This window comes from Geotrypetes seraphini, chromosome 16 (assembly GCF_902459505.1).
Source record: "Geotrypetes seraphini chromosome 16, aGeoSer1.1, whole genome shotgun sequence".
NCBI lineage: Eukaryota > Metazoa > Chordata > Amphibia > Gymnophiona > Dermophiidae > Geotrypetes > Geotrypetes seraphini.
This window is the reverse complement of record NC_047099.1, coordinates 39,659,893-39,687,161: the sequence shown is the minus strand read 5'-3', so window position 1 is coordinate 39,687,161 and position 27,269 is coordinate 39,659,893. Positions and strand designations below refer to the sequence as shown.

The following is a 27,269-nucleotide window of genomic DNA, read 5'->3' as shown; positions in this document are numbered from 1 at the left end:
GCTTATGGTTAAGATAGTGGTTTTGGTTGCCATAATCTTGGTGAGGAGGATCTCAGAATTGCAAGCCCTCTCATGTAGGGAGTCTTTTCTCTGTTTCACAGAGTCGGGTAGTTCTCTGTATACAGTTCCTTCCTTTCTTCTTAAGGTTCTGCCTTCCATGTCAATCAGGAACTTTGTTTGTCCACCTTTCATTCTATAGGTTCCGCCAAACAGGATAAACTTTTGCATAAGCTGGATGCACACAGAGCCCTGCTTATCTACCTGGAGAGGACTAATGACTCCAGGCTTTCCGATCATTTTTTTGGGGGTGACCAGTTACTCAAGACGTGGCAAACTAGCTTCCAAAACTTCTATTGCCAGATGGATCTGCATGGCGATTTCATCTTCCTACACTGCCTTCGAGAAATGGTCCCCTATCTCTATTGTAGCAAATTCAACAAGAGGTGTAGCAACTTCCTGGATGGAGTCTCAGGCTGTCTCATCTGATGAAATCTGTAGAGCAGCTACTTGGGCTACTCTTCATATCTTTACAAAGTTATACAGAGTGGATGTGGCGGCTCGAGAGGATGCCGCTTTTGGTTCCTCGGTTCTCCAGGCAGGTTCATCTGTCCCTCCTTAGATGTCTGGCACCACTTTGGTACATCAGTTAAAAAGTACAGACTCCTGTGTATATGTAACAGAACTACAGATTAGGTTCTTACCTTGATAATCTGGGTTCTGTTAAGACACACAGGATTCCATACTGCCCACCCTGTGCAGACTTTTGATTCGTCTGATTTCTGCCTCAGATGTCACTAGTATCCGTCTTGGGACCACTTCTACAGTTCCTAAGATTAAGCAGAGATGTTGTTACAGAAACAGGGGGGGCTTCCTATTCTCCTTCCCTTTGGAGGGTTCTCTAGCCCCTACTAGTTGCACTTAGCAGGTTGGCTCTTAGCTACTCATGTGCATAATTTGTTATTCACTGTTTACTGGTTAATTGTTCTATTTCCTAAATTTCAGAGCAGAGCAGAACAGAATATGTTTATTGCTGGGGAAGTTTCCCATGCTCCTCCTCCTTTTTTCTTCTGTCTCAATGGAATTCGATTGTTTTGGTACCAACTGAAGAGGTAGCTGTTCTTCTCTGCAGAAGGGGAGGAATTCAAGATCTTAAAGTGATACCTTTCTGCAGTTTTACAGGAAGTAGGACTCAACAAAGTACGGACTCCGGTGTATCGGAATAGAGCCCAGATTATTGAGGTAAGAGCCTAAACAAAGCAACAAGATCTAATGTGGCATTGCTCTGGTAGGAAAAAATCAGTCCCTAATGCTGTCAAGCTAATTGTCCAGTAGCATACTAAATCTTTTCAAGTAGACCAAATAAAACACTGTCTGGAAGTAGAATTTGGCCCGAGTTTCAAATAGAGGTATATGATTCCACCAGGACAAGGTGTCACTTAATGGAAGGTTCTAGTGCAAACTAGTTGTACTGTAACAGTTATACCTTGTTCACCTGTGGGCTCCTTCTGCTCCATGGACACTAGTGCAGAGAAATGGGCTTGATCATAGGCCAAGACCAGTGGAGACTGATGGCATTTGCTTGCTGGGACTTCAAGAGGAAGATAGATGCCTCCAAAAGGTATTGGAGCAAATGCTGCCGAAAAAAAATCAAATTCAGCCAATGTTATTTATATTTTTACCAAAGAGCATAAAAATATGTATTTTAGTAATATGTACATTTCCTTGGTTTACCACCTTAAACATTCTACTATTAATCAGAATGACAGGGAAAGGCCAAGTATGTCAATTTATAACAAACTCCTAAAATACCACCATATCCAGCATTGACAATGCATGGCAAGCCTTCCTATATATAAATACAGTCAAACCTCGGTTTGCGAGTGTTTTGCAAGATGAGCAAAACATTCTCGCAAATCTTGACTCACAAACCGAGCATTGACTTGATTTGCAAGCACCTCCACCGAGAACCACCATCTCTCCCCCCCCCCCCCCCCGGCATGAACTGGCACCCCCCGCCCGTCCAAACAGCATTCATTCTTACCCCATCTGGCACCGGCACGCAGCCCACAGGTCGTGCCGGTGCAAGAAGTTCCTGCCTGGGCCTTGTGCATCTGCGCATGCTCAAGGCCTTCTGGTTCTCTCTCTCTCTGAGATCTCCGAGAATCTCTGAGAGAGCGAGGCGGCCTTGAGCATGCGCAGATGCTCAAGGCCCAGGCAAGAGGCAGGAACTTCTGGCACCGGCACGTCCTGTGGGCTGCATGCTGGTGCCAGATGGGGTAAGGATGAATGCTGTTTGGGTGGGCGATGCCGGTTCGCACAGGGGTGGGGGGGGGGGGGGGTTTAGCAGCGCCGCTGGCCTCGGGGAGTGGGTGGGAACGTATCAAGCAAGTTTCCCTTACTTCCTATGGGGAAACTCCTTTGATATACGAGTAATTTGGTTTACAAGCATGCTTCTGGAACGAATTATGCTCGTAAACCAAGGTTCCACTGTATACTTAAGCCAACAGGCCTCCCTCTGGAGAAGCTATGGTCAGACAACTTCTAATTAGAGCAGGACTCTAAATACAGCAGATGAGATATATACTGGCTTTAAAATGGTTTCTATCATGTAAGGAGTAAGAAATTAAGCATCATGTAGAAAGAATTCAGAGATACTAAGAACCTGGATCTGCTATCTATTGGTATCTCTTATCGTACTACCTTGGTTTACACAAGTGTGTTGAAGGACAGATTTCAAACCCACAGGAAATTATCAAGGCAGTAATTCTAGACTAAAACCACTTGCTGTTCTGTGCAGAGCACAGTTTTAGAGGAAAATGGTAGGTTGATTAGGATACAGTGTTTATCAGACTATGTAACAAGGAGAACAGTCAAATTCCTACAGGATGCAAAAACATCCTATGAAATCTAAGACAAGATACCTCCTTCAGCATACTGTTATAGAGTTATGATATTTTATAATTTTACCTTCTCCCCCAGAATCTCTCAACATGGTGTCTGCCACAACCACAATTGGCCTTTTCAGTACATGAGAAAGAACAAATACATGGAACTCCTCCAGGCTCTCATAGACTGGCTCTTCAGAGTTGTCAATGCTTGGGAAATAAGAAAAAAAAAATGATCAGCCCGTCTACCTCTTGCATACTTAATCTTTGCTTTCTGTTCTGTCCCCACATTCCTGGGAACAGGATATTTATATTGAAGTGTATGTGACATTGCTTAAGGCTATAAACAGTACGAGGGGGTGTTCAATAATTTATATACTTGAATTTGAAAGAAAGTAGCACGTGTGTTGAAACAAGTCTGTGCAAGTTGTGACATGTCTAAAGGTTACTTATGCACAGTTGCAGATCAGTGTGAGTCTAACATTCCATGAGACAGGATGTCAGGAAAGTCCTCATGCGAATCAAGAAACTACTAGATTTAGAGCACCATTCGGCGATAAAATTTCTCACAAAAGAAGAAAAAAAGCCGAAGGAGATCCATGAACGCGTGACTGCAGTTTATGGTGAGTCTGCCCCATCATCCTACAAAGTAAAATTTTGGAGCAAGCAGTTTAAGTGGGGTAGAGAATCCATTAAAGATGACCCTCACACTTCCACAGAAATATTTAAGAAAGTCGAGGACTTAATTTTGTCAGACAGACGAATTAAGGTTTCCCGAATAGCTGAACAAATGGGCATCTCAGCAAGTACAGTTTGGAAAATAATTCATGAAAAGTTGGACATATCTAAAGTTAGTGCAAGATGGGTTCTAAGAATGCTGACGCCATGTCAGAAGGCCACAATGCTCCAGTGCTATCAAGAGAACCTGGAGATGCTCTGTGAAGACAAAGTGAATTTTTTTTAATCATTTGGTGACTGGAGATAGGAGCCAATGCAATGAAAGCACATACCCCCTCTAATCCCCAAAAAGGTTTCAAGACAGGAAAATGTACAGGCAAAGTCATGATAACTGTCTTTTGGGATAATGAAGGACTTTTGCTTCTGGAGTTCATGCCACACAAGACAACCATAACTAGGGATAGTTATGCCAACACAATGATCGCTTTGCGGGAGTCGATCAAGGAGAAAAGACAAGGAAAACTCACAGCTGTTGTGCTGCTTCTTCATGACAATGTGCTGGTGCACATGTCATGACAATCACAGGCTGCCATCCAAGAATATGGGTTTCAGCAGCTGAACCATCCACCCTACAGTTCTGACCTGGCTCCCTTGGATTATTTCCTGTTCCGAGTTTTGGAAGAAATCTCTCCAAGTACAGCAGTTTTCAAGTGATAAAGATGTCCTGGTTTGAAGGTCAAACAGAATTATTTTTAAAGGGGTTAAAGTCATTGCATGAAAAGTGGATTAAGTGTATGGAGCTATCAGATGACTATATTGAAAAATAAAACAAAAATATTTTTAAAACTTTTACTTTCCTAAAAGTAGATCAATTATTCAGCACCCCTCGTATGTGTTTAACTCAAGCTCCCAGTGTTCAGTGCTAGCATGCATGGGCAGCCCTCTTCCCTGTAGCAATCAGGACGCCGCCCGATTCAAACGGCACCTTGGCATGAGAAGGAGGCAAGGGCCATTTGAATCTGGTGGCATCTTGAGTGCTACATCTACAGTGTCAGTTCCTGAAGAAAGGGCTTGTTGCCTGAAACCAGCTTGGTCGAACCTGAACTTTCCACGAGACAACCTCAGTCGCCATTATGCTGTATCGTTTAATTCAGCTAAGTGCTTGTTTATTTTTTCTATCTGGAGGGGGCCGGGATTTGCTCTGAGCCTCTCATTATTAGGGTGTTGTTACTTAACCACCTCATTGTTTGTGATTGTCTTTTCACATTTAATTATCATTTTATTGCACAATCACTTTAGTGCACAGGTTGTTTCCCATGATGGTGTGCGGCCACAAGTGAGGCTTTGTCTCATTTCTTGAGCCACTAATCAGCGGTGGAATGGTGAGTTCTCTCCGCTCCTATTAAATTGTTAATCGAGGCTCTTGGCTCATCCCATTTGGCTCCTGCAAAATTAGTGACAGCATGAACAGTGCTACTCAGATAAGCACTCTGTTCTTCACTGACCTTCACAATATTGCCAGAGACTGCATTTATTATGCTAAAAGAATCTCTGGGTTTTGGTGCTAATGTATTTTGAACACCACATACTACAGTTTGTTTTAAGCATTTTGAAGGAGTCCAGTGAATGAAAAAGTATACATTACCCTGAGAATGACTTTATAGTTATTGGGTTGTGCAATGGGTAAGACCTGCTTTGATTATGCGAATGCAGGATATATTGATAAATAAATATAATTCTGAGGGCCTCACTTAGTCACTTTATCGAATTGATTGCATTTAATATTTTGGCTTATTTACCAACAATAGTATATTGCTAAACCTTTTTGAATTATTGTTGGCATAACACACTGGTTTTGATAACATACTTAAATAGGTGTGTGATACATCTTTAATAGACTATCTTATAGCAAATAGGATCAGTTTGGAGGAGAAAGCACACAAATCATGGTGTAGGTTGAAGGAAAATGAAGGAGAGGATTAAAGGGCAACGGCCCTTCAGGTCTATATTGTCACACATACCAACAAATTCAGTGGGAAGAAAGTCACATCTGAATCCTTACCCTCCACAGCTGCTTCCATTTGTACCATAGTGCATCCGGGGTTCACTGGATGCAAGTTTTATCAGTTCATTCCATTCTTTCTGCCATTCTTCTTCTGTGTACACCAGGCCAGACTAAAACAAGAGCAGAGCACAAGCAGGGGTTTACCCTTTCTTGAGCTTATCACAGCAAACGTCAAAGGGTATATGAAATTCGCAAGTGTATAAGACACTAAATAATGTCTAGCACAGTTTGGAAGCAACTGTAGTAGCTTATCTAACATTACCTGCTGAATATTGATATTCTTCCAAAGAATGCATAGATTCTGCTAAACTTATTAACCACTTCTGTTAGTAGGAACACACAAGGTCTCACACCTATAACTAACTATTCTAGCAGCTCATTTAAAATCAGAACTGCTACACTTCTAGCCGCAAGTCTTTTTTAAAGACATTTTAATATTTCAAAACTAAACTAAACGAAACCTTAAGTTTGTATATCGCATCATCTCCATAAAGATAGAGCTCGGCACGGTTTACAGGTAATTCAATAAATGAGGGAAGACATAATAAGAATAAGAAATTAGAGGTTATGAAGAGGATAGCAAGTTTACATTTTAAATAGATAGCTTTAAGTTTGGGAGAAAAGCCAGGTTTTCAGATGCTTTCGGAATAATTGGAATGAGCCGAGGTTCTGCAGCGGGGCAGGGAGTTTGTTCCAAAGCTCAGTGAATTTGAAGAAAAGGGATTTCCCTAATTTGCCTGCATACATGATGCCTTTTAACGAGGGGAAAGATAGTTTGAGTATGTGGGCGGATCTGGTAGTGTCTACAGACAAATATTAACATAGGCTGCTTTATGAAGCTTTTTTAAAAAAACCATGATACCGAACTTTTAGTATCTTTTATATATGAAGCCCTTTTTTTTTTTTAAACAATATGAGGGGGAAGGCCATACGGAACAAAAAAAGTGGAAAATTGCTGAACTAAATGTATAGCCTTTGACGGAGACGCCCCAACTTTGTTGGTTGGGCTGAGAACTTTTCAGCAGGCCCTCGTTCATGACATCAAATCCTAAATCTTAATTTTATCACTTACAATTATAAACAATAATGAAAAGCTCTGCAAAAGTATCAATATCTCGAAGACACATCATGCTTCAAATAGAAATTTTGCGTTTTTTATTTAGTTCCATGGCTATGGAATAATTTGAACAAACTAGCATACCACTATAGCCATAGCTATAGCTATAGAGGTATGCTAGTTTGTTTCTATTTGTAAATCATTACCACTTGGGATACTTGTTTATGGAATAATTTGCCCATAGAATTGATAAAAGAAGAATCATCTAAATTTTAAGAGACATTTAAAAGCACATTTTTTCAATTAGCTTTTTCAAATTGAAAATATGAGTTTGGGACTGCAATTTGTATTTGATTTTTTAAGAAATTTTCAGTTTGTATTGATATTTTGATTGTTATAGAATTTTAGGAATTTAAAAAACAAACCAACCCATCTTGCTCTTATTCTTTCCTTTTCTATTTTTGAATGGAGCTCTCTTCTTAATGGATGTGAAATATATATTGTAAACCGCTTGGATCCTTTTTGGCTGTTATGCAGTATATAAAGTTTTTAATAAGCATAGACATAGATAGGTACTCCAGTTTCATCACTTGCCAGTCTTACAGCCATGCTGGGGTGTGAAAGAGTACATAGAACACTGCCACTCTTCTTGCTGGACACTTCCTCACAGAGGCCCAGATTCTCAAAACTTTTAATGCCGTCACTAAACTGTTTACCAACGGCTTAACCTGCACACATTTCAGTGGCAGATTATCAAAACAGATTATCTCTGTCTTTAGCAAGCTTTCTAGCAGTCTCTGACAATGACATGGAAATAGGCTCTTCAACATTTAAATGAGCCCTCCGGTGGATTCTTAAAAAATGCCGAGCCGTTTTCTAAAAGCGGAAATGACTTTTGGCAACAAAAATAAGTGACTGATCGAAGGGTGCCAATACAGGCATGGCAGTGTCAGAGACTGCAAGAAAGCCATGTTGTGATGCAGCAGGAGAGATGCCGATTCTCTCCCACTGCAAACAACCCCCCCTTGCAGCGGGAGATGCCCACTCTCTCTCACCGCAACCCCCCCCTGCAATGGGAGAGATACTGATTCTCTCCCACTGTAAACAACCCCCCTCTGCAAAGGGAGAGATGCCTACTCTCACCCCCCTGCCTCCGATGCCCCCCCCCATACCTCCATGTAGATGTCTGACCGGAGGGACATGGATTCCCTCCACCCAGCTGGTCCGCTGCTTCAAAATGGGCCTTCCCCGCCACAGGAATACACAGGGGAGGAGCATAAGGCTCCGATTTGGCCCAGACACGGCGAAAGGGTTCCCTGCATGAAAGAGCCTCAAGCACCGAAAAAACGCCGTGCCAAGACAAAGGCAACCAAAAGATCCAGAAGAGTAGCTGCCATCAGTGTGGCTTGAAAGGGGCTCTGAAGGGCTGTTTAGGAGCAGCAGCTGCCTGGGATCCAGATGTCTGAGGACGGCTGGAATTGGGGAAAAATTGGCACAGAGACTGTATCCCTAGCAATATCTGGAAGAGCAAGAGGATCTCTGAATAAAATGGCAGGAGGGATGAAAATTACTACTATCCCCTCCCAAAGTCCAGCAAGATTAGGGGCCGGGGAGTCCATCCCAAACAATTTTTAATCAAATCAAGGGGTTTTAAGGCAAAAATAAAACTTTGAAAAAAAAAAAAAAAAAAAAGACTATTTAAAATTCAAAATGGCCACCACCAGCAAATTCGCACCAAAGAGGGCAAAAATAAAATCCTAAAATAAAAAATAGTGATTTGGTGTCTGGGAAGATGGGGGACCAGAACCCTACCCTCAGAAACTATGAAAATCATGTTTTAAAGCTTTTAACAAGTTGAAGTCTAAGCTGAGCAGGAGTCCTCCACCCACAGTCTCACCAATAGAGGGTGCTGTTTTACTGTCACATTTTTCAATTGTGAGGGACAGGCAAGTTCTGCAGGACTCCAGGGAACATACCTGTCCTTAGCGACTGAAAATATTCCACCCCCTAGTGGTAGCAATGCAGCTGGAGGACACCTGCTCAGCTTAGAGGGAAAGTCACCCCCAAAATTCCCATAGGAAATAATGGAGATTTTACTCAGTCTCAGCGGTGCCAACTTGTCAGTACTTTTACAGCAGCCGAATGGAGGAAAATGATTTTCTGCCTCAGGAACAGTTCCAAATGACCAGTCCTGAAGATCTTCGGACTTGCCAGTTGGCTGTGTTTTAGATGTGTTACTAAGTTAAACAGTCCCTCATTTCAGACACCCTACATATGTCCCTGCTAACAACTTTACTTTTGTAACTTCGTGCTTTTAATTTTCCTTCCTGTCAGTCTCTGCCCTGTTCAAGGACCAGTTCAAATTGGGCTGGAATTGGCAGCTGGAAGCTCTGATCTTCTAACACCTTTATTATATTTTTCATGCCAAACTTCTACCTGTTCCAGGTAGTACTTTATTTGCTCAAAATGTGGGCATAGATGTGGTCCTATGCTGGCAACTCTTGTCTAACACACTTAACCTCCACTTTTTCTACCTATCATTCCAGTCTGCCTCCTCCCTAAGTGGGAGCATTTCTACATCCAAAGTTACACACTAAGATAGGTCCATTTATAAAGAAATATAAATAAATGCATCAGGCCTCAGTACCAAGGCAGTCTTCTGCAGCCTCAAATATGAACGCTTTGATTTTAAAGAACTCAAAGCTATTGTACAGAAATATTTTGAGAAAAAGGGCAGTCCAATCAATTAATCAACATAGGATTCACTAAATAAAAATCACCATTAGACACAGCAAAACTATGTATTCTATAATAAAACAAAAACAGTAATGGTGTGAAGTGATAAGTGCTCAGACCCACAACCTCCTGTGAGTTTTCCTCCTTGATTGATGTTGTGTTGGCAAAATTCTCCTCGATTATGGTTGTCTTGTGTGGCATGAACTCTAGAAACAAAAGTCCTTCATCTTCCCAGAAAACCAACCATCTACTGAGAGATAGAGAATACTGAACATTCTAAGGCACATGGTGTCCTTAAGGGCAAATCACACAGAACTACTTTGCCTTTCTATCTTCATCTTCTGATTCTGATCTGGTCGGTCTGGTATGGAAATGAAAAAGCCCTTTGGACACCTACAGCACCGGTTCTTTACCTCTTTGTTCTGCTGGGTTTGTTGCCATCTCCACCGTCGCTTCAAAGCTTCCCTTTCCACTCCTTTCTCCATTAAGTTATAAAGGGATTTGCGAAGCATAAGGTCTCGGTCATGAAAACCCCACATTCCTAAAGTGCAGGGTAAAAGAAACCAGAAAAGTTTTTGCTTTCTTCCTAACAAAAGGGCATACCCTCATAAGGTCTTTATTTCAAGATAATTTTAGATACCTAGGATTGCATGCTTTTCAGCCTGTATAAGTAGACTCTGTTAACCAGAATGCAATTAACCAGAACTTTCCAAGCAACCAGAAAAAAATCTAATAAATACTGTAATACTTTAAATAAAAATTCAATTTCTGGCGGAAATTTAAGTGTAAACTTGGAAAGCCACACCCAAATACATTCACCATTTGCCTACCACATATCCAGTAGTTTGTCTAGAACAGTTTATGGTATGGCACAGCATGGAGTATAGTATCAATTAGGCCTATTTTTAATTATAACTCTCAAGCAACCAGAAACTACATTTAACCAGCACCTATCAATCTCCATAGGTGCCGGTTAACCGAGAGTCTACTGTACATCAATTCCAAGGCTCTGGATGTAAGGCCAATAAATAGTTTAGATGCATGAAAACACAGCTGCACCCTTCTTTTTTTGGCAACCACAACAGTGGGAAAAGTGAAAATAAGCATGTGAAAGTCTCTCTTCCTCAACATCTATTTTTTCTGTTTTCATTTCTCTAACTGCTGAAAAAAATACATATCAGCACTTCCCATTTTAAAGTATTTATAGCAAGAAGGAATTACAATGTGAAGAATCTAATCACCTTTTCTCTATGATCTTCATGTGCTATAATTATAAGAACCTGGGCTCACAAGAGCTCCATTTCTTCACTGGTTTTATTTTGCACTTACCAAGAGAAGCAGCATGAAGCAAACAATTCCCATCTCCTGTTGTTGCCAAAGGCAGAAGTCTTTGGCAGTTAGGATCTGCATGTGCCCACCAATTCAGACGATCTGCCAAAAAAGGAAGGCAAGGAAAATAAGTTAGCTATTAGAGAATGACACGGGAAAAAAATCTGTCCCCGTCACTGCACCGTCCCACCATCCTCTGCACCGCCCCGTCACCGCCGTTCCCTTCACCACCCCGTCACCGTCATCCCTTTCACCGCCCCATCACCGCCACTGCCATCCCATTCACCGCCCCGTCACCGTCCCCGCAGCATCCATATAAGCCTCAGTACTGCGAAACACCATGAAGACAGAAGAGTCCTGCCACTACTACTACTGCACTGAGAATCTGTTTCAATGCCTCTGCCCTGTAGTAAAAACAGAACATAAAATAAATCAATTGACTTGTCCACCCTTGCAATGACGTGTCCCCCATGTTCACCTATAGCTCGGTTATCCTCTAATAATAACAAGCTTTTAATGATTTTAACAGGAGTTGCCATTCAACAAATAACATACAATTGGAAGGATTATAGAGGGTTAAATTACTGCTTTTGGTGGAGTTCGGTGTGTCATATGTATGAAATGGAAAAAACATTGGCAATTAAAAAAGGATATTTTAATAAATTTAAAGATGTTTGGGGGCCATTAATAGATTATTATAGTAAATAGATTATTATAATAAATAAATTGTATTTAACCCCATTTATTATGTATGTGTGGAGGGTGGGGGGTGTGGGGGGTTTAAAAGTGTTTATAAAGATATATGTATGGGGTTGAGGGAGATAATTCTTGTGGTGTGAAATTTGTAATAATTTCAAGTGGAAATGTATATTATGAAGTGATTTATTGTACACTTGTTTGAAAATTTATAATGAATAAAGAAATTAAAAAAAAAAAAAAAAGAATCAGGTCAATTGTGCACACTAAAAATGCAGGAGGATCTGGAACGTGAGCACTGGCAGGCAGTGATACAAAAGCAGCAGACACCCGACCGATTGTAGCGTTCCGCCATCTCCCTCCCTCCACTTCACTTTAGATGTAGAGTATGCCGGCTTTCTTTTTTGCCCAGCCGCACACGCAGCTGCTCATTTGTTCAATATTCTCCTCTGACGCAACCGGAAACAGGAAGTTGCAAGCGAGGAGAAGATTGAACAACTCGAGCAGCCGCGCGTGCGGCTGGGCGAAAAAGAAAGCCGGCATACTCTACATCAGTGTTTTTCAACCTTTTTACACCCGTGGACCGGCAGAAATAAAAGAATTATTTTGTGGATCGGCAACTACTAGGACTAAAATTTTAAAACCCTGTTTCCACCCCATCTCCGCAAGCTCAGTCACCTCAGTAACTATAGAAAAATAGACAAATATAGTGCAAAATATAGACAGCAGATATAAATTCTCAAAACTGACACATTTTGATCACTAAATTGAAAATAAAATCATTTTTCCTACCTTTGCTGTCTGGTGATTGATTTCATGAGTCTCTGGTTGCGTTTCCTTCTGTCTGTGTATCCTTTCTTTCTTTCTGCACTCAGACCCAAGAATTGTCCCTTTCTATTCCCTCCCTCTTTCCTTCCTATGTCCTTAGTTCCCCCGGTGCCTCCTTCCCATGTCTTTAGTGCCCCCAGTGCCACCTTCCCATGTCCTTAGTGCCCCTTCCTGTCTTTAGTGCCCCCAGTGCCTCCTTCCCATGTCTTTAGTGCCCCAGTGCCTCCTTCCCATGTCCTTAGTGCTCCTTCCTGTCTTTAGTGCCCCAGTACCTCCTTCCCATGTCCTTAGTGCCCCTTTCTGTCTATAGTGCCCCCAATGTCTCCTTCCCATGTCTTTAGTGCCCCCAGTGCCTCCTTCCCATGTCCTTAGTGCCCCTTCCTGTCTTTAGTGCCCCCAGTGCCTCCTTCCCATGTCTTTAGTGCCCCAGTGCCTCCTTCCCATGTCCTTAGTGCCCCTTCCTGTCTTTAGTGCCCCCAGTGCCTCCTTCCTATGTCCCTCTCACTGCCTTCCACATTTTGTCCCACCGCCACCCCCGAAACCTGCCTGTTTGCCTTTCTCCCTCCCTAGCCAAAACCAGCCTGCTGCCTCCCTGCCGCTCAAAAAAAAAAAAAAAAGCCTCCCTCCTTTTCCCCTTCTCTTACCACCATGCTGCAGCTGCTAAAGCCGGAAGTCTTCTTTCCGACTCAATTCTGAAGTCGGAGAAGACATTCTGGGCCAGCCAGGCAGCGATTGGCTGGCCCAGAACGTCCTCTCCGACATCAGAATTGACGTCGGAAAGACTTCCTGTCGGCTTTACAAACTGAGAGCAGGGGAAAAGGAGAGGCTTTTTTTTTTTTTTCACATGGACCGGCAGAAATTCAACCAGCAGTTGAGGGAACAGTGCTCTTCATCAAAGGTGAGGTGGACGGAGGGAGATGGCCGGGTGGGGACCACGCGATCCTTGGTTGCCTCACTGCGGAGACAAGTCCATTCACCGCTCCACGGGGCGGTGAATGGCCTTGTCCCCGTCCCTGCAGAGGCCACTATTTTTTCTTCCCTGTTTCGGCGGGTTACCCGCGGCTAGCTATTTTAAACAAATAAATAGTCTGCATAGTCTTATTTGCCTTTTTGTATGCCTATAGTATTCACAGTACACACCTTTCTTTTCTTCTTATTTCTCTAGCATATATTTAAATACTTCTTACATGATTGAAAATGTAGCCCTCATTTCTAATGTATTAGTATTCTAAACCGCTTAATATTTATGTACAAGCGGTTTATCAAATACGATAAATCCAATCCAATAAAATCAAAAAAGTGGTGAGATAATGTTATGCTTCTTGGGATGAGGAGGATTCTTGGGGTGAGGAGGAAGGCAGCCTAGGTGATGCTACTCATTTTTATGATTAACAAATATTGATGTGATGCATAACCAAGCAAATTTCAGTTACCTTTTCAGAAATACATATTTAATATTTCTTGGCTGTTTAGAAGACTCACCAGCTTGTTCCAATGCCACAAGCATTGATTGTTCTATAAGGTCTCGCTCAATGAAGTTGCGGAAGTCATCTCTGTACATGGTCAGATCAGGTAGCTGAAAAGTACAAATGGGTGTTTCCAACAGATGTTCACTGCTGCCATTGCTGGACACATGGGAGCGGGCTAATGATACAATGGTCGAACTTGCATGAGATATTCCTCTAGACAGACGTTTCTCTGAAAAATCAAAAGTAATATAGAATCATATGTATCTGTTTATTTATATATATAGCTCAGTTACTTACCATAACAGGTGTTATACGGGAACAGCAGGCAAATATTCTCACATATGGGTGATGTCATCCACAGAGCCCGGTACAGATAGTCTGAAAAGTGAACTATCATTTTAAATTTTAAGAGCTTTGCGACTTCCCGCACTGCACATGCACGACTGCCTTCCCGCCCGAAGAGGCTTGCGGCCCCTCAGTTCCATAAGCAAGCTAAAGCACCAATCAGGGGAGGCGGGTGGGATGTGAGACTATCTGCCTTCTGTCCCCGGATACCACCTGTTACAGTAAGTAACTGCGCTTTATCCTAGGACAAGCAGGCAGCATTATGCTCACATATGGAACTCCCTAGCTTACTGTAATGGGATGGAGGGAAGGTTGGCCAGGTAAAAGAATAAATATCATAACACTGCTTGGTCCAAGAAACCATCCCATCCAGAAGGAATTCCAGGCAGTTGAGAGAGATGAACTGAGGACCAAGTAGCCACCTTGCAGAATTCAACAATGAAAGTGGAATGCAAGAATGCAACTGAAAAAGCATAGCTCGGACCTTATCCGAGTTGTAGCCTAGCCTGAGCGTAGCAAAAGGCCATAAGCCAGACCAACTTCTTAGTATGAAAGGAGGGAAACAGTTGAAGAGATGTGCTGTGAGACAGGCCTTTGTAAGCAATAAGCCAAGACTCGTTTACCATCCAAGGTAGAAAGAGCTGTCTCAGCAGAATAAGAAAAAGGTTTTGGAAAGAAAACTGGCAACACAATGGATTTATTGAAAATAAATTCCACGATCACTTTTGGATAAAAAGGTAAGTCCGACACTAAGATTTTAAACTCACTCAGTTGCAATGCAGAAGCAATGAAGATTAAAAATACCACTTTCCAAGTGAAAAACTGATGATGAAACATCGCTGCCTGGCTGGCCCGGAACTTCTTCTTCAATGTCAGAATTGACGTCAGAAGGAAGGCTGGTGGGCCCGGCGCTTCTGCAGTCGCTGCTGGTCTGTTGCGGCGTTGGGGAACAGGGAGATTGCAAAGGCAACACGAGTCTATTGCGGAGCCCGAGATGGGCTCTGTGATCGACTCGCGTTGCCTTTGTGATCTACTGGTCGATCGCAATCAATCTTTTGGGCACCCCTGCCCTTGATGTTCTTCATCTCAGAGGGATTTAATTCTGACTTATCTCTTAGTTCGTTATATTTCAGATTATCCAGAGCTTTCTACAGAGGAGTCTTATGGTGGCTTGGGGAGAAAGGACAGAAAGAAAGAGGGGGCAGGGAGAGACAAAGAAAGAAAGGAGAGGCAGGGAGAGAAAGCAAGAAAGAAAGGGGAGGCAGGGAGAGAAAGCAAGAAAGAAAGGGGAGGCAGGGAGAGAAAGAAAGGGGAGGCAGGGAGAGAAAGCAAGAAAGAAAGGGGACAGGGAGAGAGGAAGAAAAAGTTGGGGGAGGAAATGGAGTGTGTCGGGTGGCAGGGGGCAGGCAGGGAGAGAGGAAGAAAAAGTTAGACTCATGGAAAGACAGATGTTAGGTTGGGGAATGGAATGAGGTCTGGAGGAGAGGAAGCATGCAGGAGGCAGAAAGAAGGGAAGAAATATTGGATGCACAGTCAGAAGAAAGTGCAACTTGAGACTCATGAAATCACCAGAGAACAAAGGTAGGAAAATGATTTTATTTTCAATTTAGTGATCAAAATGTGTCCGTTTTGAGAATTTATATCTGCTGTCTATATTTTGTACTATGGCCCCCTTTTACTAAACTGCAGTAGCGGTTTTTAGCGCAGGGAGCCCATGAGCATCATTCCCTGTACTAAAAAACGTTATCACAGGGTTAGTAAAAAGGGAGGGTATATTTGTCTGTTTTTGTATAGTTGTTACTGAGGTGACATTGCATATTTTAAAGCTATCTGCCTTGACCTTTTTGAAAAAACCCCAAATATAAAAGATAATTAACATTTTCTCTGCATACAGTGTGCTTTGTGTTCTCGTAAATTTTATTGTTGGTAGATCATTTTGACTTGGTCATTTTAAAAGTAGCTCACAAGCCAAAAAAGTGTGGGCACCCCTGATGAAGGGTGATGTCGAGGAGAGTGTCAAAGAGTACCCCAAAATTAACATTGAGGTATATGTCGATGGGAACGGCCAGAGAAACATCAAGAATGAGATGAAGAACTATGCTCCCTGGAAGAGGAGGTGGGCCTCTTTGAACAGGAGCATCAATGGTGCAGTGTCCGAAAAAGGTTACTCAATGAAAACTCTGGGCAGGACTCGGACTAGACTGAGGCTGGATACATAAGAGCAGGCATTGTGTGACTGCAGAATCTCAGCAAGCTCCTTCTGCAACAGCTCTTGAAGCTGGTTTTGCAAAGATGGCACCGGTACCAATGTTTCATGCAGTAAAGACGACACAGGCATCAACAGGTTTTGAGGCATGCCTCAGAGGAGCCACCAATTGTACTGAAGTCAACCTAGTCTTGGTGAGACTACGCTTTGAGTTATCCAATGGAGTCAATGGTTGGCTTGAAGCTGATGCATGTCTACGAGGAAAACAGGTGTTTGTGTTTCTTAGCCTTTTCAAGAGCTTCCCCTGAAGAAGGCAGCACCGATAAATCAGAAGCAGGATGGACTGTCTATGCCTGTGGTACCAGTGTCTATGCTGGAAGTGTAGAACGCTGAATGTAGATGTTGGAGTTGGCAGACATCCTCGATGTACCTGCAGAACCAAAACTTTTTTCATATTGACCTCTTCTGCAGTTTAGAGCAGAGTTGGCACAAAGCGCCATGGTGATTGGGACCAAGGCATTGGACACACCAGTTATGCAGGTCTGTAGCTAAAATGTTCCATCGGCACAGAGTGCAACGTTTGAAACGGGATGGAGGTTTGGACACCAAGGGAAAGACTGCCGACACAAGATCAAAGGACTCTATGGTCTGGGAAGCTCGAGTAGATCACAACCCATAAAAGGCTCGATGCTCCCGGCCTGACAACAGGCTGAAGGGGCCCAAATAAGAGTCAGTCAAAAATTAAAAAATTTTCACTAGAACTGAAGAAAAATAAGAAAAGAAAATGGGAAGGCACAAAAATGTGAAAAAGTTTTATGCGCTTGGAGAAAACTCCAAAGAACAGCTTCTCAGCACTGTGGAAACCTGAGAACTAATGGTCCTGCGAGCAGAGGTCTAGCGGAAAGGCACTGGCGCATGCGCAGTATGGCCTGTCTTCAGAAGACTTTAAAGTGACAGTACACCATTTGACTATCTGTACAGGCTCCATGGATGACATCATGCACATGAAAATATACTGCCTGCTTATCCTCGGATACATTAATCTCTGTAGCTACCACAGGATCTGGCAGTTCCAAAAGGTAAAAAGTGCTTTAATATATTTTTAAAATGTAAATACTCACAAAATATACACAAACACAGTATGGGAAGATTATCACAACAAATGAACCAAACTGTTTGAAAATTTAAAATCTGCGCTGTCTTACCTTGTACAATATCATCCTGCCGCTGCAATACCGGTCGCATGACTCGCACTGCCTCTTTTTCAGGGAGCTTGAAGTTTCGCCCTTCATTCAATGAATGGGACAGTTTCCCAGCATTCACTTGTCTGAGTTGTTCAAAATCACTTAGTGCTGCAGTTAGATCCCAGTTCTTGCCTAGAGACATATTGCACAAATTACACCATTAAGGAGAATTTTAAAAATGTTAAATCAGCTGCAGTTTTAAAAGTACACACTATCCTTTTCCAAATAGCCATACTATGTTTTTAGTCATTTTAATTTCTCTAAACAAAAGTTAGCTGGACCAAGCATCCACTTTATTAAGTGTACTTCAAGAGCTCCATAATATTTTACTGGTGAAATGTTATAGAACACACTGACACCAGATTATCAAATACAAGCCCTATAAAGAAGCAGACTTATACAAAGAGATTATGTCCTTACCTTGATATTTTTTCCAATAGATAAGTGAGCATTCTAGACAAGTGAGTTATCTCCCAAAGGCCGCGAGCCATCTACAGAAGGAATCCACTGTGGATTTTTTCTCTGACTTTTTTTTTTTTTCTGCTATTGTTAAAATGTTTGGGTGGATATGGGGAGAGTTATAGGAACACCAATGGGGATTGAGGTGGTGATGAGTAACGGGAGATATAGTGTTTTATCCTCTATTAGTACCTGTAAGAGAGATAAGCCAGGTGTGACTAATTGTTTGAAACAAGTTAGAAAACTTGGGATGAATGATATACAATCAGTTGCATGTACATGTGGATATGTAAATGCTAGGTCGAATAGAAATAAGATAGATGTGATCTAACATATGTTATCAGATAAGAATTTAGATATTTTATGTGGCGTTACTGCAAGCAGATGATGACAGAACAATACATGATGATATGGAGACTTGGTATGTAACACTGAAGTCTGCTCTAGATGTAGTCGTACTTGAAAGCTTGATAGAGAATCATGGATCGTGGTTATGGAGAGAGAGTATTAAAACTAGTCTTAGATGGGGGCTTAGGAAACTGGAAAGGCAGTGGAGGAAATCTGGCAATGGGGATAATTATGAAAGTTATTATATTGGATTGCTGAAGAAAAAACTTGGATAAAACATTCTCAGAACAGACCAAGAGAGTTATTCCATGGAGGGGGGGAGACAAAAACAATTTATTGGGGGAGACTCTGACTTACTTAAAACAAAAGGAAAAAAAATCAAGCAGATTAATAAAGCAATGCAAACATGACATATGATGAAAAATTTATATAATTTTCTTTCCTTGAGTCCTGCTAGATCAGTCCAGTCTGACAAGTTATATCCTTCTATCAACAGATAAGAGTCCGATGAGATTATCAGCATAGCAGGTGGGGCAGCCAGGAATATTTCAGTATGCTTATGCCAAAGCTAATAACTAACTAAAGCAGGGATCTCAAAGTCCCTCCTCGAGGGCCGCAATCCAGTCGGGTTTTCAGGATTTCCCCAATGAATATGCATGAGATCTATGTGCATGCACTGCTTTCAATGCATATTCATTGGGGAAATCCTGAAAACCCGACTGGATTGCAGCCCTCAAGGAGGGATTTTGAGATCCCTGAACTAAAGGAACCTATATACCTGTAGAAACCATTATCAACCCTTGGCAGACCCCAGAACAATAAAAGAAAACTATGTATGAGCACAGACCAGGCAGCCCAAAGCTAAAGGATATCAGGGTTGATCCTAGACTGGTCCAGCACAACTAAAAAGAAGGAAATTTATCAAAGGGTAACATTTCTCTTTTTTTAAATAAGTCTAGACCAGTCTAGACTGAAAGAATGTCCCAAAGCTTTATCCCACTAGATGGGGGAAAACAAGGCACCTTACAACACAGCTTTGTCAAAGGCATCTCCTCCTCTTAGCATCGATTTTTTGTTTCACAAAAGAATGCAGTCAGGACCAAGCGACCGCTAGGCAGGTATCTTCAGGGCCAATCACTTGAATTCCTGCCAATTTGCTTGAATTATAAAATACTCTACAACAGTGATTCTTAATCTTTTTTAAGCCACGGACCCCTTTAAGAATCTGATGAAAGCTATGGACCCCCTTCCCCAGAAATATTCACAAACACAACTTTGTATGCAATGGATATAATATACTTTATTTATTGAGATTTGATTGTCTCATACATATGACATACACAAAGAATTATTAAACTTTAAAATGAACAATCTAAAAACCACACTCCTTTTTTATGCAAAAAGTAATGGCCACTCATTATAATTATGAAATACAATCTTCTTATAAAAAGTAAAACAGATCTACTACTACTACAGTGTACTACCATTACTGCTACATCTATTCTCTTATCTGTGAGAAAAATCAACAGTACCGGGCTGCATAGTGAATATAAATGTTAATTTTTATCTGTCCCTCACGGATCCTCTGAAACTTATCCAGGGACCCTAAGATAAGAACCACTGCTCTAAAACTTCTTTCCAAATGAAATAGTAGACTGCTCCTATGACCTGCTTAATCCAATGGGCAATAGTAGATTTTTTGTTACATCTACTCAGAAGTCCATACATAAAGTTATCAATCCATTCCTGCGAACCAGGTTTTGCAAAATGTGTTACTGACAACTTTCAGCACCTCCCACATTGCCAGTGGAGTGACCCCTGCAGTTTTTTCTTCTGCAAGTGAACTGTTTCTTATCTACTCTGCTTAGTTCTTCTTATTTTTAGTTATAAGTTCATTTTTTCTGAGGCTTTGGTGCCCTAAGACCCATATTTGGGGATTCTCTGCTTGGGAAAGGCTGCAGCTCGCATGGCACACCTTTGGATAGACCTGTGGAGCCAACCTACTGTAAGCTACTTCAGGACTCGGGGTCCATATCCCTAAGAGCCAGCTCACCTTCTGAATTTTTCAGAAGTTTGAGCACAAGCTGTGGACACCCTGAGTAAGAACCCTCAGGGTATCTTGGAGCTCCCTGTCCTAAATAAGAACCCTTGGGTTATCAGGGAACCCCCTGCCCTCCCCCCCCCAACTAAACTTCAAGGTTCTGTAGGGGAGGCGATCTCAGACGGAGGGTCAGCCTGACTGGAAGCCCAAAAATTTCCTGGTTTAGAGTAGTTATTTGAATTTTCTGAGGCAGAAAGTCTTTTCGATCTCTTCCAGCTGCAAGGTAAGCTGACAGGCAGGTGCTTTCACAGAACTGCAAATGCAAACCCATTATTTCCTATGGGAAAATCGGGGAAGGGTCCAAAATCTTCATTTTTGAGGGTTTCTGGGGTTAGAGTTCAAGTCCCCCAACTCCAAAACCCCTATTCCTATTTCAGTGATTTTTTTTTTAATCTTTTCAATAATCCAAAGCACACATTGTGTAACAAAATACTGAAATATACAAATATTGTCAAATTCCGTTGACCAAAATTACCCCCCCCCAAAAAAAAAGAAGAAGAAAGAAATATATTACTAGCTCCACTCATAAAGGGAGGCAAGAAAAAAAAAAAGAAAAAGCAATAGGAAATGGAAATACATAAATCAATAAGAAGAAATAGAGCAGATATCATCCAATTATTCTAATGTGTGGACACAATTCTAATGTGGTTCGTTCTGGGTTGCAATCAAAATTCTTTTACCTTCTAAAAAGAATCGCAATTGAGCAAGTTCAAAAAAATATATACCTTTTACCCTGAAAGGAAATAAAACATTTACAAAGAAATCTTAAATAAAATTCTGCTCCTAAGGAATAGGTTAGGACTTTTCATCTTAAGAGAAATGTCTGGGATGGGCCCTATGATAGAGATCTATAAAATGTCTTATGTTTATTTAAGAGCTTGATATATGTTTTGATATTCTGCCAAAGCTTATGACAATTCTCAGCGGTTTTACATTAAAAACAATATTGATTGGAAAAAGAAAAGAACTTAGTAAAGTATAGGAAAGATTTAGTCCATTCTCGGATTGGAGCGGTTTACAATTTAAAACAAAGAGAGCCATCCAATTAAAAGAAAAAGAACTCCAGTTATTAGACAGGAGATCTACTACACACAACCCAAAGAGACAAATATTCATAATAGCAGGTGAATATACACAGCCTAACTCATAAAGAAACTTAACACTATATTCTTGGAGATTCCTACTGATTATTCCTCCACTAACCTGTTCCACTCAATTGCCATCCTAAAGAAATGTGTCTTTAGCATTCTCTTGACTGGCGTAAAACAGATGAGAGACATACTGAAGAAACTAGCAGGTACCAGACTTAAAACAATTAGTGGAAATATATTTTCACTCATAATCACGCTGTGGAATTTATTTGCAAGAGTGTGTGGTCAAGGCAACTGGCATAGACAAATTCCTCAATGAAGAAGCCCATAAATTATTAGCCAGACAGAATAGAAAAAAATATAGTATCCCTAGAGAATGCCAAAATGCCTATCGTCAAAGAAACTGAAAAACATGAGAGAATATTAAGGGAAGATTAGGTTCTTACCTCGATATGCATTTTGGCATTCTCTAGGGATACAATATTTTTTTTTATTCTGTTTCCCTTCTCAAACACATTTTATCAATTCTGATATCCTTATATAATATGAACATACCATACTGGATTTTAGGTTTGTGAGATCAGCATCCTGACAGTGGCTAAATCAGGTCACTAGGAGAATGTATCGAATAGATCCCACAGAAGAGATCCATTCCTTGCTGCTTACTGCCAGAGATAAGCAGTGACTTTCCCGAGTCTGTCTGGCAAATAATTTATGGGATTCTTCATTGAGGAACTTGTCTATGCCAGTTGCCAAGGTATATGAGTCCTAATGGGCTAACTTTCCCCAACCATGAGCTGTTGCAGAAGGAATTATATATATTTTTTTTCAGCTCAGCCTCCTTCCTCAGTGGGCTGTACTGCCTCTCTTCAGTTTGCACCAAAGCATTTGATAACCACTACAATAGGAAACATACGTGGCCCGCCAAGTACTATTTTGAGGCCCTCAGTATGTTTATCATAATCACAAAAGTAAAATAAAACAGTTTATTGATCATATGCCTCTATAACTATAAATGACAATATTATTATGAAGACTTAGCCAAACTATAAAGCGTTTTTACCTCATGCAAAATTGTCGTTTCTTCAATAAGATATTAACTATTTTTTTCTGAGGCCCTCCAAGTACCTACAAATCCAAATGTGGCCATGCAAAGAGTCTGAGCCACTGGCCTAAGTTGTCTCTTGGGTGCCTTTTCAATTTTTTTTCCAGTTTTTTTCCAAATGTATTTTAGATTTAACAATTCATCAGAAAACCATTTAACACTGTTAAGTTGGTTTCCAATTTTTTTCTTTGAAGAGGAGCTTGAATATCAAAAATATTTTTACCGTCAGAGTCCATTGTCCAAAGAAATCAACTAAATTATTTATGTTATCAAAGTCCTATGACAGATAATTTGAGACCTCTGTCTCTCTGCAGGTGCACCAGATCCATGTACCAAGATAGACGTGGCCAGTCTGAAGTTACCAGAATTACCAATCCCAGGTGGAGAGCTATTCTGTGCGTAACCTGGCCTATCATAGGCCACAAGGAAAACACATACAAGCAGCTTTCTCTGGACACAGTTGTACTAAGGCGAACAGTCCGGCACTTCTGGACTTGGATCTTTGACTGAAGAAACAGTTTGCTTTCTTGTTCACTGCCAAAACCATCAGATTGACAGTCAGTCGACCCCAACGCTGGCAACGACTACTCCCCTGACTGAGATAGTTAGCTTGTACATTCTCCACCCCTGCTACATGAGCTGCAGAGTTTGCCAGCAGATGGATCTCCACCAAATGGAACAATTGGGCTTACAGATTTAATAGAGCCATGCTTTAAGTACATGAATGTAGTTGCATAACTACAAAAAGGCAGAATACAAGTCCCAATCCCTTTCTCTTCCTTGATTCCAAAGGCTAAAGCCTCAAATTATCTTTTGAGGACAATCCTGCAATCCTGCGCATTTTTTAAAATGACATCCTTCACTAGTCAGGGAAGTACACTTGGTAACCTGTGCTATTAACAAAACCACTTTAGGCTGAATAAACATCTGCTGAAATTTGGGAGTCATGGGATAGTTTAGATCAGTAGTTTCCAAACCCTGTCCTGGGGGACCCCCAGCCAGTCGGGTTTTCAAGATATCCCTAATGAATATGCATGAGAGAGATTTGCATACCTGCCACTTCCATTATATGCAAATTTCTCTCATGCATATTCATCTTGAAAACCCGACTGGCTGGGGGTCCCCCAGGACAGGGTTTGGGAACCACTGGTTTAGATTATTGTTTCTCAACCCACGGTATGAGTACCCTAGGGGATACGCAGACTGCCTGTTGGGGGTACGCAGGCTGACTGCCGCCCGGGATCTCTCCCTACCCCCGCTGAAGCCACTGCCGCTGATTCCCCTGCCACCCGACATACTCCATCCCCTCCCCGCCCACCGCCGCAATCGACACGCTTCATCCATCTATCCCCTGCAACTCGGCACGGACAGGCCAGGCACATGCAGCAAATGCACTCGGCCAGCCCACAAGCCATCCCCCCAACATCAATTCTGACGTCAGAGAGAAGATTCCAGGCCAGCCAATTACTGCTTGGCTGGCCCGGAACGTTTTCTCTGACATCAGAATTGACGTTGGGAGAGAAGGCTTGTGGGCCGGCCATGTGCAATCGGTGCACATGCCTGGCCCTTCCTTGCCCAGAGTTGCGGCAGGGGATAGATGGTGCATGTCAGGTGGCAGCGGCGTGTGTGTGTGTATGAATGGAGCGTGTCGGGTGGCAGAGAGGAATCGGCGGCAGCTTCAGCGGGTCAGCTTCAGAGGAGGGAAGGAGGAAGGGGGTGGGACAAAGGCAGGGAGGGGGCACGAGCTCAACAGAAAGAAAGGGGGTCATGAAGATTGGACACAGAATGGAGAGAAAGGGGACACTAACTTGGGACATAGGTGGGGAGGGAATAGAAATGGAGAATTGTTGGGCATGAGTGTGTGAATGAGAGGGAAAGAGATGGTGCACATGGAGAAAGGGAAATTGGGCAGAGAGAGAAAGGAGTGAGGTAGATATGCACTGGAAAGAGCAAGGATGAGAGATAGAAATGTTGGATATGGTGGTGGAGAGGGACCAGAGGGAAAGATGGAAGGGGTGATAGAAAGAGGCATGGGGCTGGTGGGCAGTGGTGAAAAATGCTGCACATGATCTGGACTCATGGCGAGACAGAGAGAATGGTTGGGGAATAGATTGAGGTCTGGAGAAGAGGAAGCATGCAGGAGGCAGAAAGAAAAGAAAGAAATATTGGATGCACAGTCCAGAAGGAAGTGCAATCAGAGACTCATGAAATCACCAGACAACAAAGGAAGGAAAATGGTTTTATTTTCAATTTAGTGATCGAAATGTGTCAGTTTTGAGAATTTATATCTGCTGTCTATATTTTGAACTATATTTGTCTATTTTTCTATAGTTGTTACTGAAGTGACATTGCATATTTTAAAGTCATCTGCCTTGACTTCTTTGAAAAACCCCTGAATATAAGTGATAATTAACATTTTCTCTGCATACAATGTTCTTTGTGGGGGTTTTTTTATTTTGTGGTTACCATTATGTATTAATAAGATTATATTGTGTATATGAAAAATGGATGGAAGACATTGCATTACAATTTATACTATTATTATGGGGGTGGAGTCAGGGGCAGAGTTTGGGTGGGTCTGGGGCAGGGGTACTCGGTTGGTATTTGTTAGGCTTAGGGGGTACTTGGCTTGAAAAGGTTGAGAAACACTGGTTTAGACACTGCCCCAGCAACCTTTAAGGAGCCCTCTAGGGTCTCCCAATGCTCTGTAACTAGCAAGGTAATGTCAGGATGCAAGGGGAAAAAATGCAGTCTACTACTACTATTCTACTATTATTATTTCTATAGCGCTACCAGACATACACAGCGCTGTACAGAGTCATTCATAACAGTGTAGAGAATGATATAGGAACAAATTTGTCCTCGTAGGAACTCAATTTCCCTATCCCGTCCCTGCCCCATTCCTGTAAGCTCTGCCTTAACCCTTTCAGGACCATAAGGATCGTAGGCCAATTTTTGTGGTTTTGACGATATTTTTATGGTAAAAAGGGCTTGCAGATGCCAAAAAATTGATTTTTTTTGTGAAATATCATTATTTTTATTTAAAAAAATCACACTTCTGGCTTATGGACAGTGTGGCAAGTGAATCTTCTGGTCAATCTGGCAACGACGCTAATGAATGAATGTCGGAACCAGTTTGTTTACATAAAGGCAGTATCATATGGAATCCGTACATATCAAATTTAGAACTGTAGACTCCCAATCAAAATTTATAGGATTTTAAAGTTATGGGACAAATATGTCCCTTGGTCCTGAAAGGGCTACCCACACAAGCCTCGAACACTTTTGATTTTAAAGTGTTTGAGGCTTGTGCAGATGAGGATGGAGCTTGCAGGAATGGGGCAAGGGCAGGGACAGGAAATGAGCTTGCGGGGACGGGACAGGAAAATGAGTTCCCTCGAGGATGGGGAAAAATTTGTCCGCGTGCCACTCTCTATAGCAGAGCCCTGTGTAGCTGAAGTCTGCGGGGCATCCAGATTTAATTCCTGCAGGGAATCCATAATAAATTTCCTGCAATGCTGTAGGCTTCAAGAGATGGCATACTGTTTGTCCTCCCCTTATTCAAGGACCACTAACACCTCTTGACAAGCGGCCTCTGCTTCAGACCCCGAATCTCCACAGTCCTTCCCTGACTAGTCATCTGGTTCCTGACCTCTGGGGAAGGCGTGCTATGGGAGGCCAGATCCACTTGTGCAACCACAGGCACACCTTCACTGGGTGCAGATGGACCCTGACAATTTAAGTAAGTATCGCACATGATGCCGACAAAATCATGGGTAAAGCCCTGAGTAGGCAGCTCAGAGGACCCCTTCAAGGACTCACCTTGTCTCTTGCGCTCCCTGGTATCTACACATCTGCGTTTCACCATCTCAGTCTCCAAGGACTCCAGAAGGGATTTCCTCCCTGACAAACGAGCCCCCTGTGATTCCCCAGCCCTAGAGGTACCAGAGGGGGCTAAGCCCAATGCCCCAGCACCCCCTTTCTTGTGCACCACAGCACATGACACATGCACACTCCTCAGCCAACCATCCAACACAAACTTGGTATGATTCAGGGGTAGAAAGGTCTGAGGAGTCCATTATAATCAATTTTAAGCAAAATTGAGGTGTTTTGAGGCAGATAGAGGCTTTTTAAATCGAAATCAGAAAATCCAAGATGGCCAATGTGGCCTAGGAAAACCACAGCAAAGATCAAAAATTCAGGGAAGGGGTTTTTGGAGGTGGGAAACCTTGTATATAGTCCCAGAAACCACCAAAACTGCAGTCTGGAGAACCCCTCCCCCTCCTGATTTTCCCATAGGATATAGCTACTACTATTAATTATTTCTATAGCGCTATCAGATGCACGCAGCACTGCACAGTCACAAAGTATAAGAAAATGGTCCCTGCTTAAAAGAGCTTACAATCTAAAAAGGCAAAACAAACAGGATGTCATAGGTACAGTTAAGGGGAACGGTTAATCAGTGGGCTGGGTTGGAGGGCAGAGGAGTCTGGTTAAGGATTGAAAGCTATATCAAAAAGGTGGGTTTTCAGTCTGCTTTTAAACAAGCTCAGGTAATTTATTCCAGGCATAGGGGGCAGCTAGATGAAAGGAATAAAGTCTGGAATTGGCAGTGGAGGAGATCTAA

At 42.0% G+C, this 27,269-nt stretch overlaps 1 protein-coding gene across 5 annotated transcripts in view; it reads right to left on the bottom strand.

Moving 5' to 3' along the window:
* Window positions 1-27,269, bottom strand: part of OTUD7B (OTU deubiquitinase 7B) — a 73,348-nt gene that overhangs the window by 13,873 nt on the left and 32,206 nt on the right. For 4 of the 5 annotated variants that reach the window (XM_033924612.1, XM_033924610.1, XM_033924611.1 and 1 more), the window contains 7 exons: window positions 17,500-17,670; window positions 13,757-13,972; window positions 10,751-10,852; window positions 9,835-9,962; window positions 5,626-5,738; window positions 2,968-3,095; window positions 1,484-1,633 (listed from right to left, as the gene is read on the bottom strand). In XM_033924612.1, the coding sequence (XP_033780503.1) occupies window positions 1,484-1,633; window positions 2,968-3,095; window positions 5,626-5,738; window positions 9,835-9,962; window positions 10,751-10,852; window positions 13,757-13,972; window positions 17,500-17,670 (1,008 nt within the window). Of the gene's footprint in view, window positions 1-701; window positions 828-1,483; window positions 1,634-2,967; window positions 3,096-5,625; window positions 5,739-9,834; window positions 9,963-10,750; window positions 10,853-13,756; window positions 13,973-17,499; window positions 17,671-27,269 lie in introns of those variants that run through there. The other variant, XM_033924614.1, reaches the window with a different exon arrangement.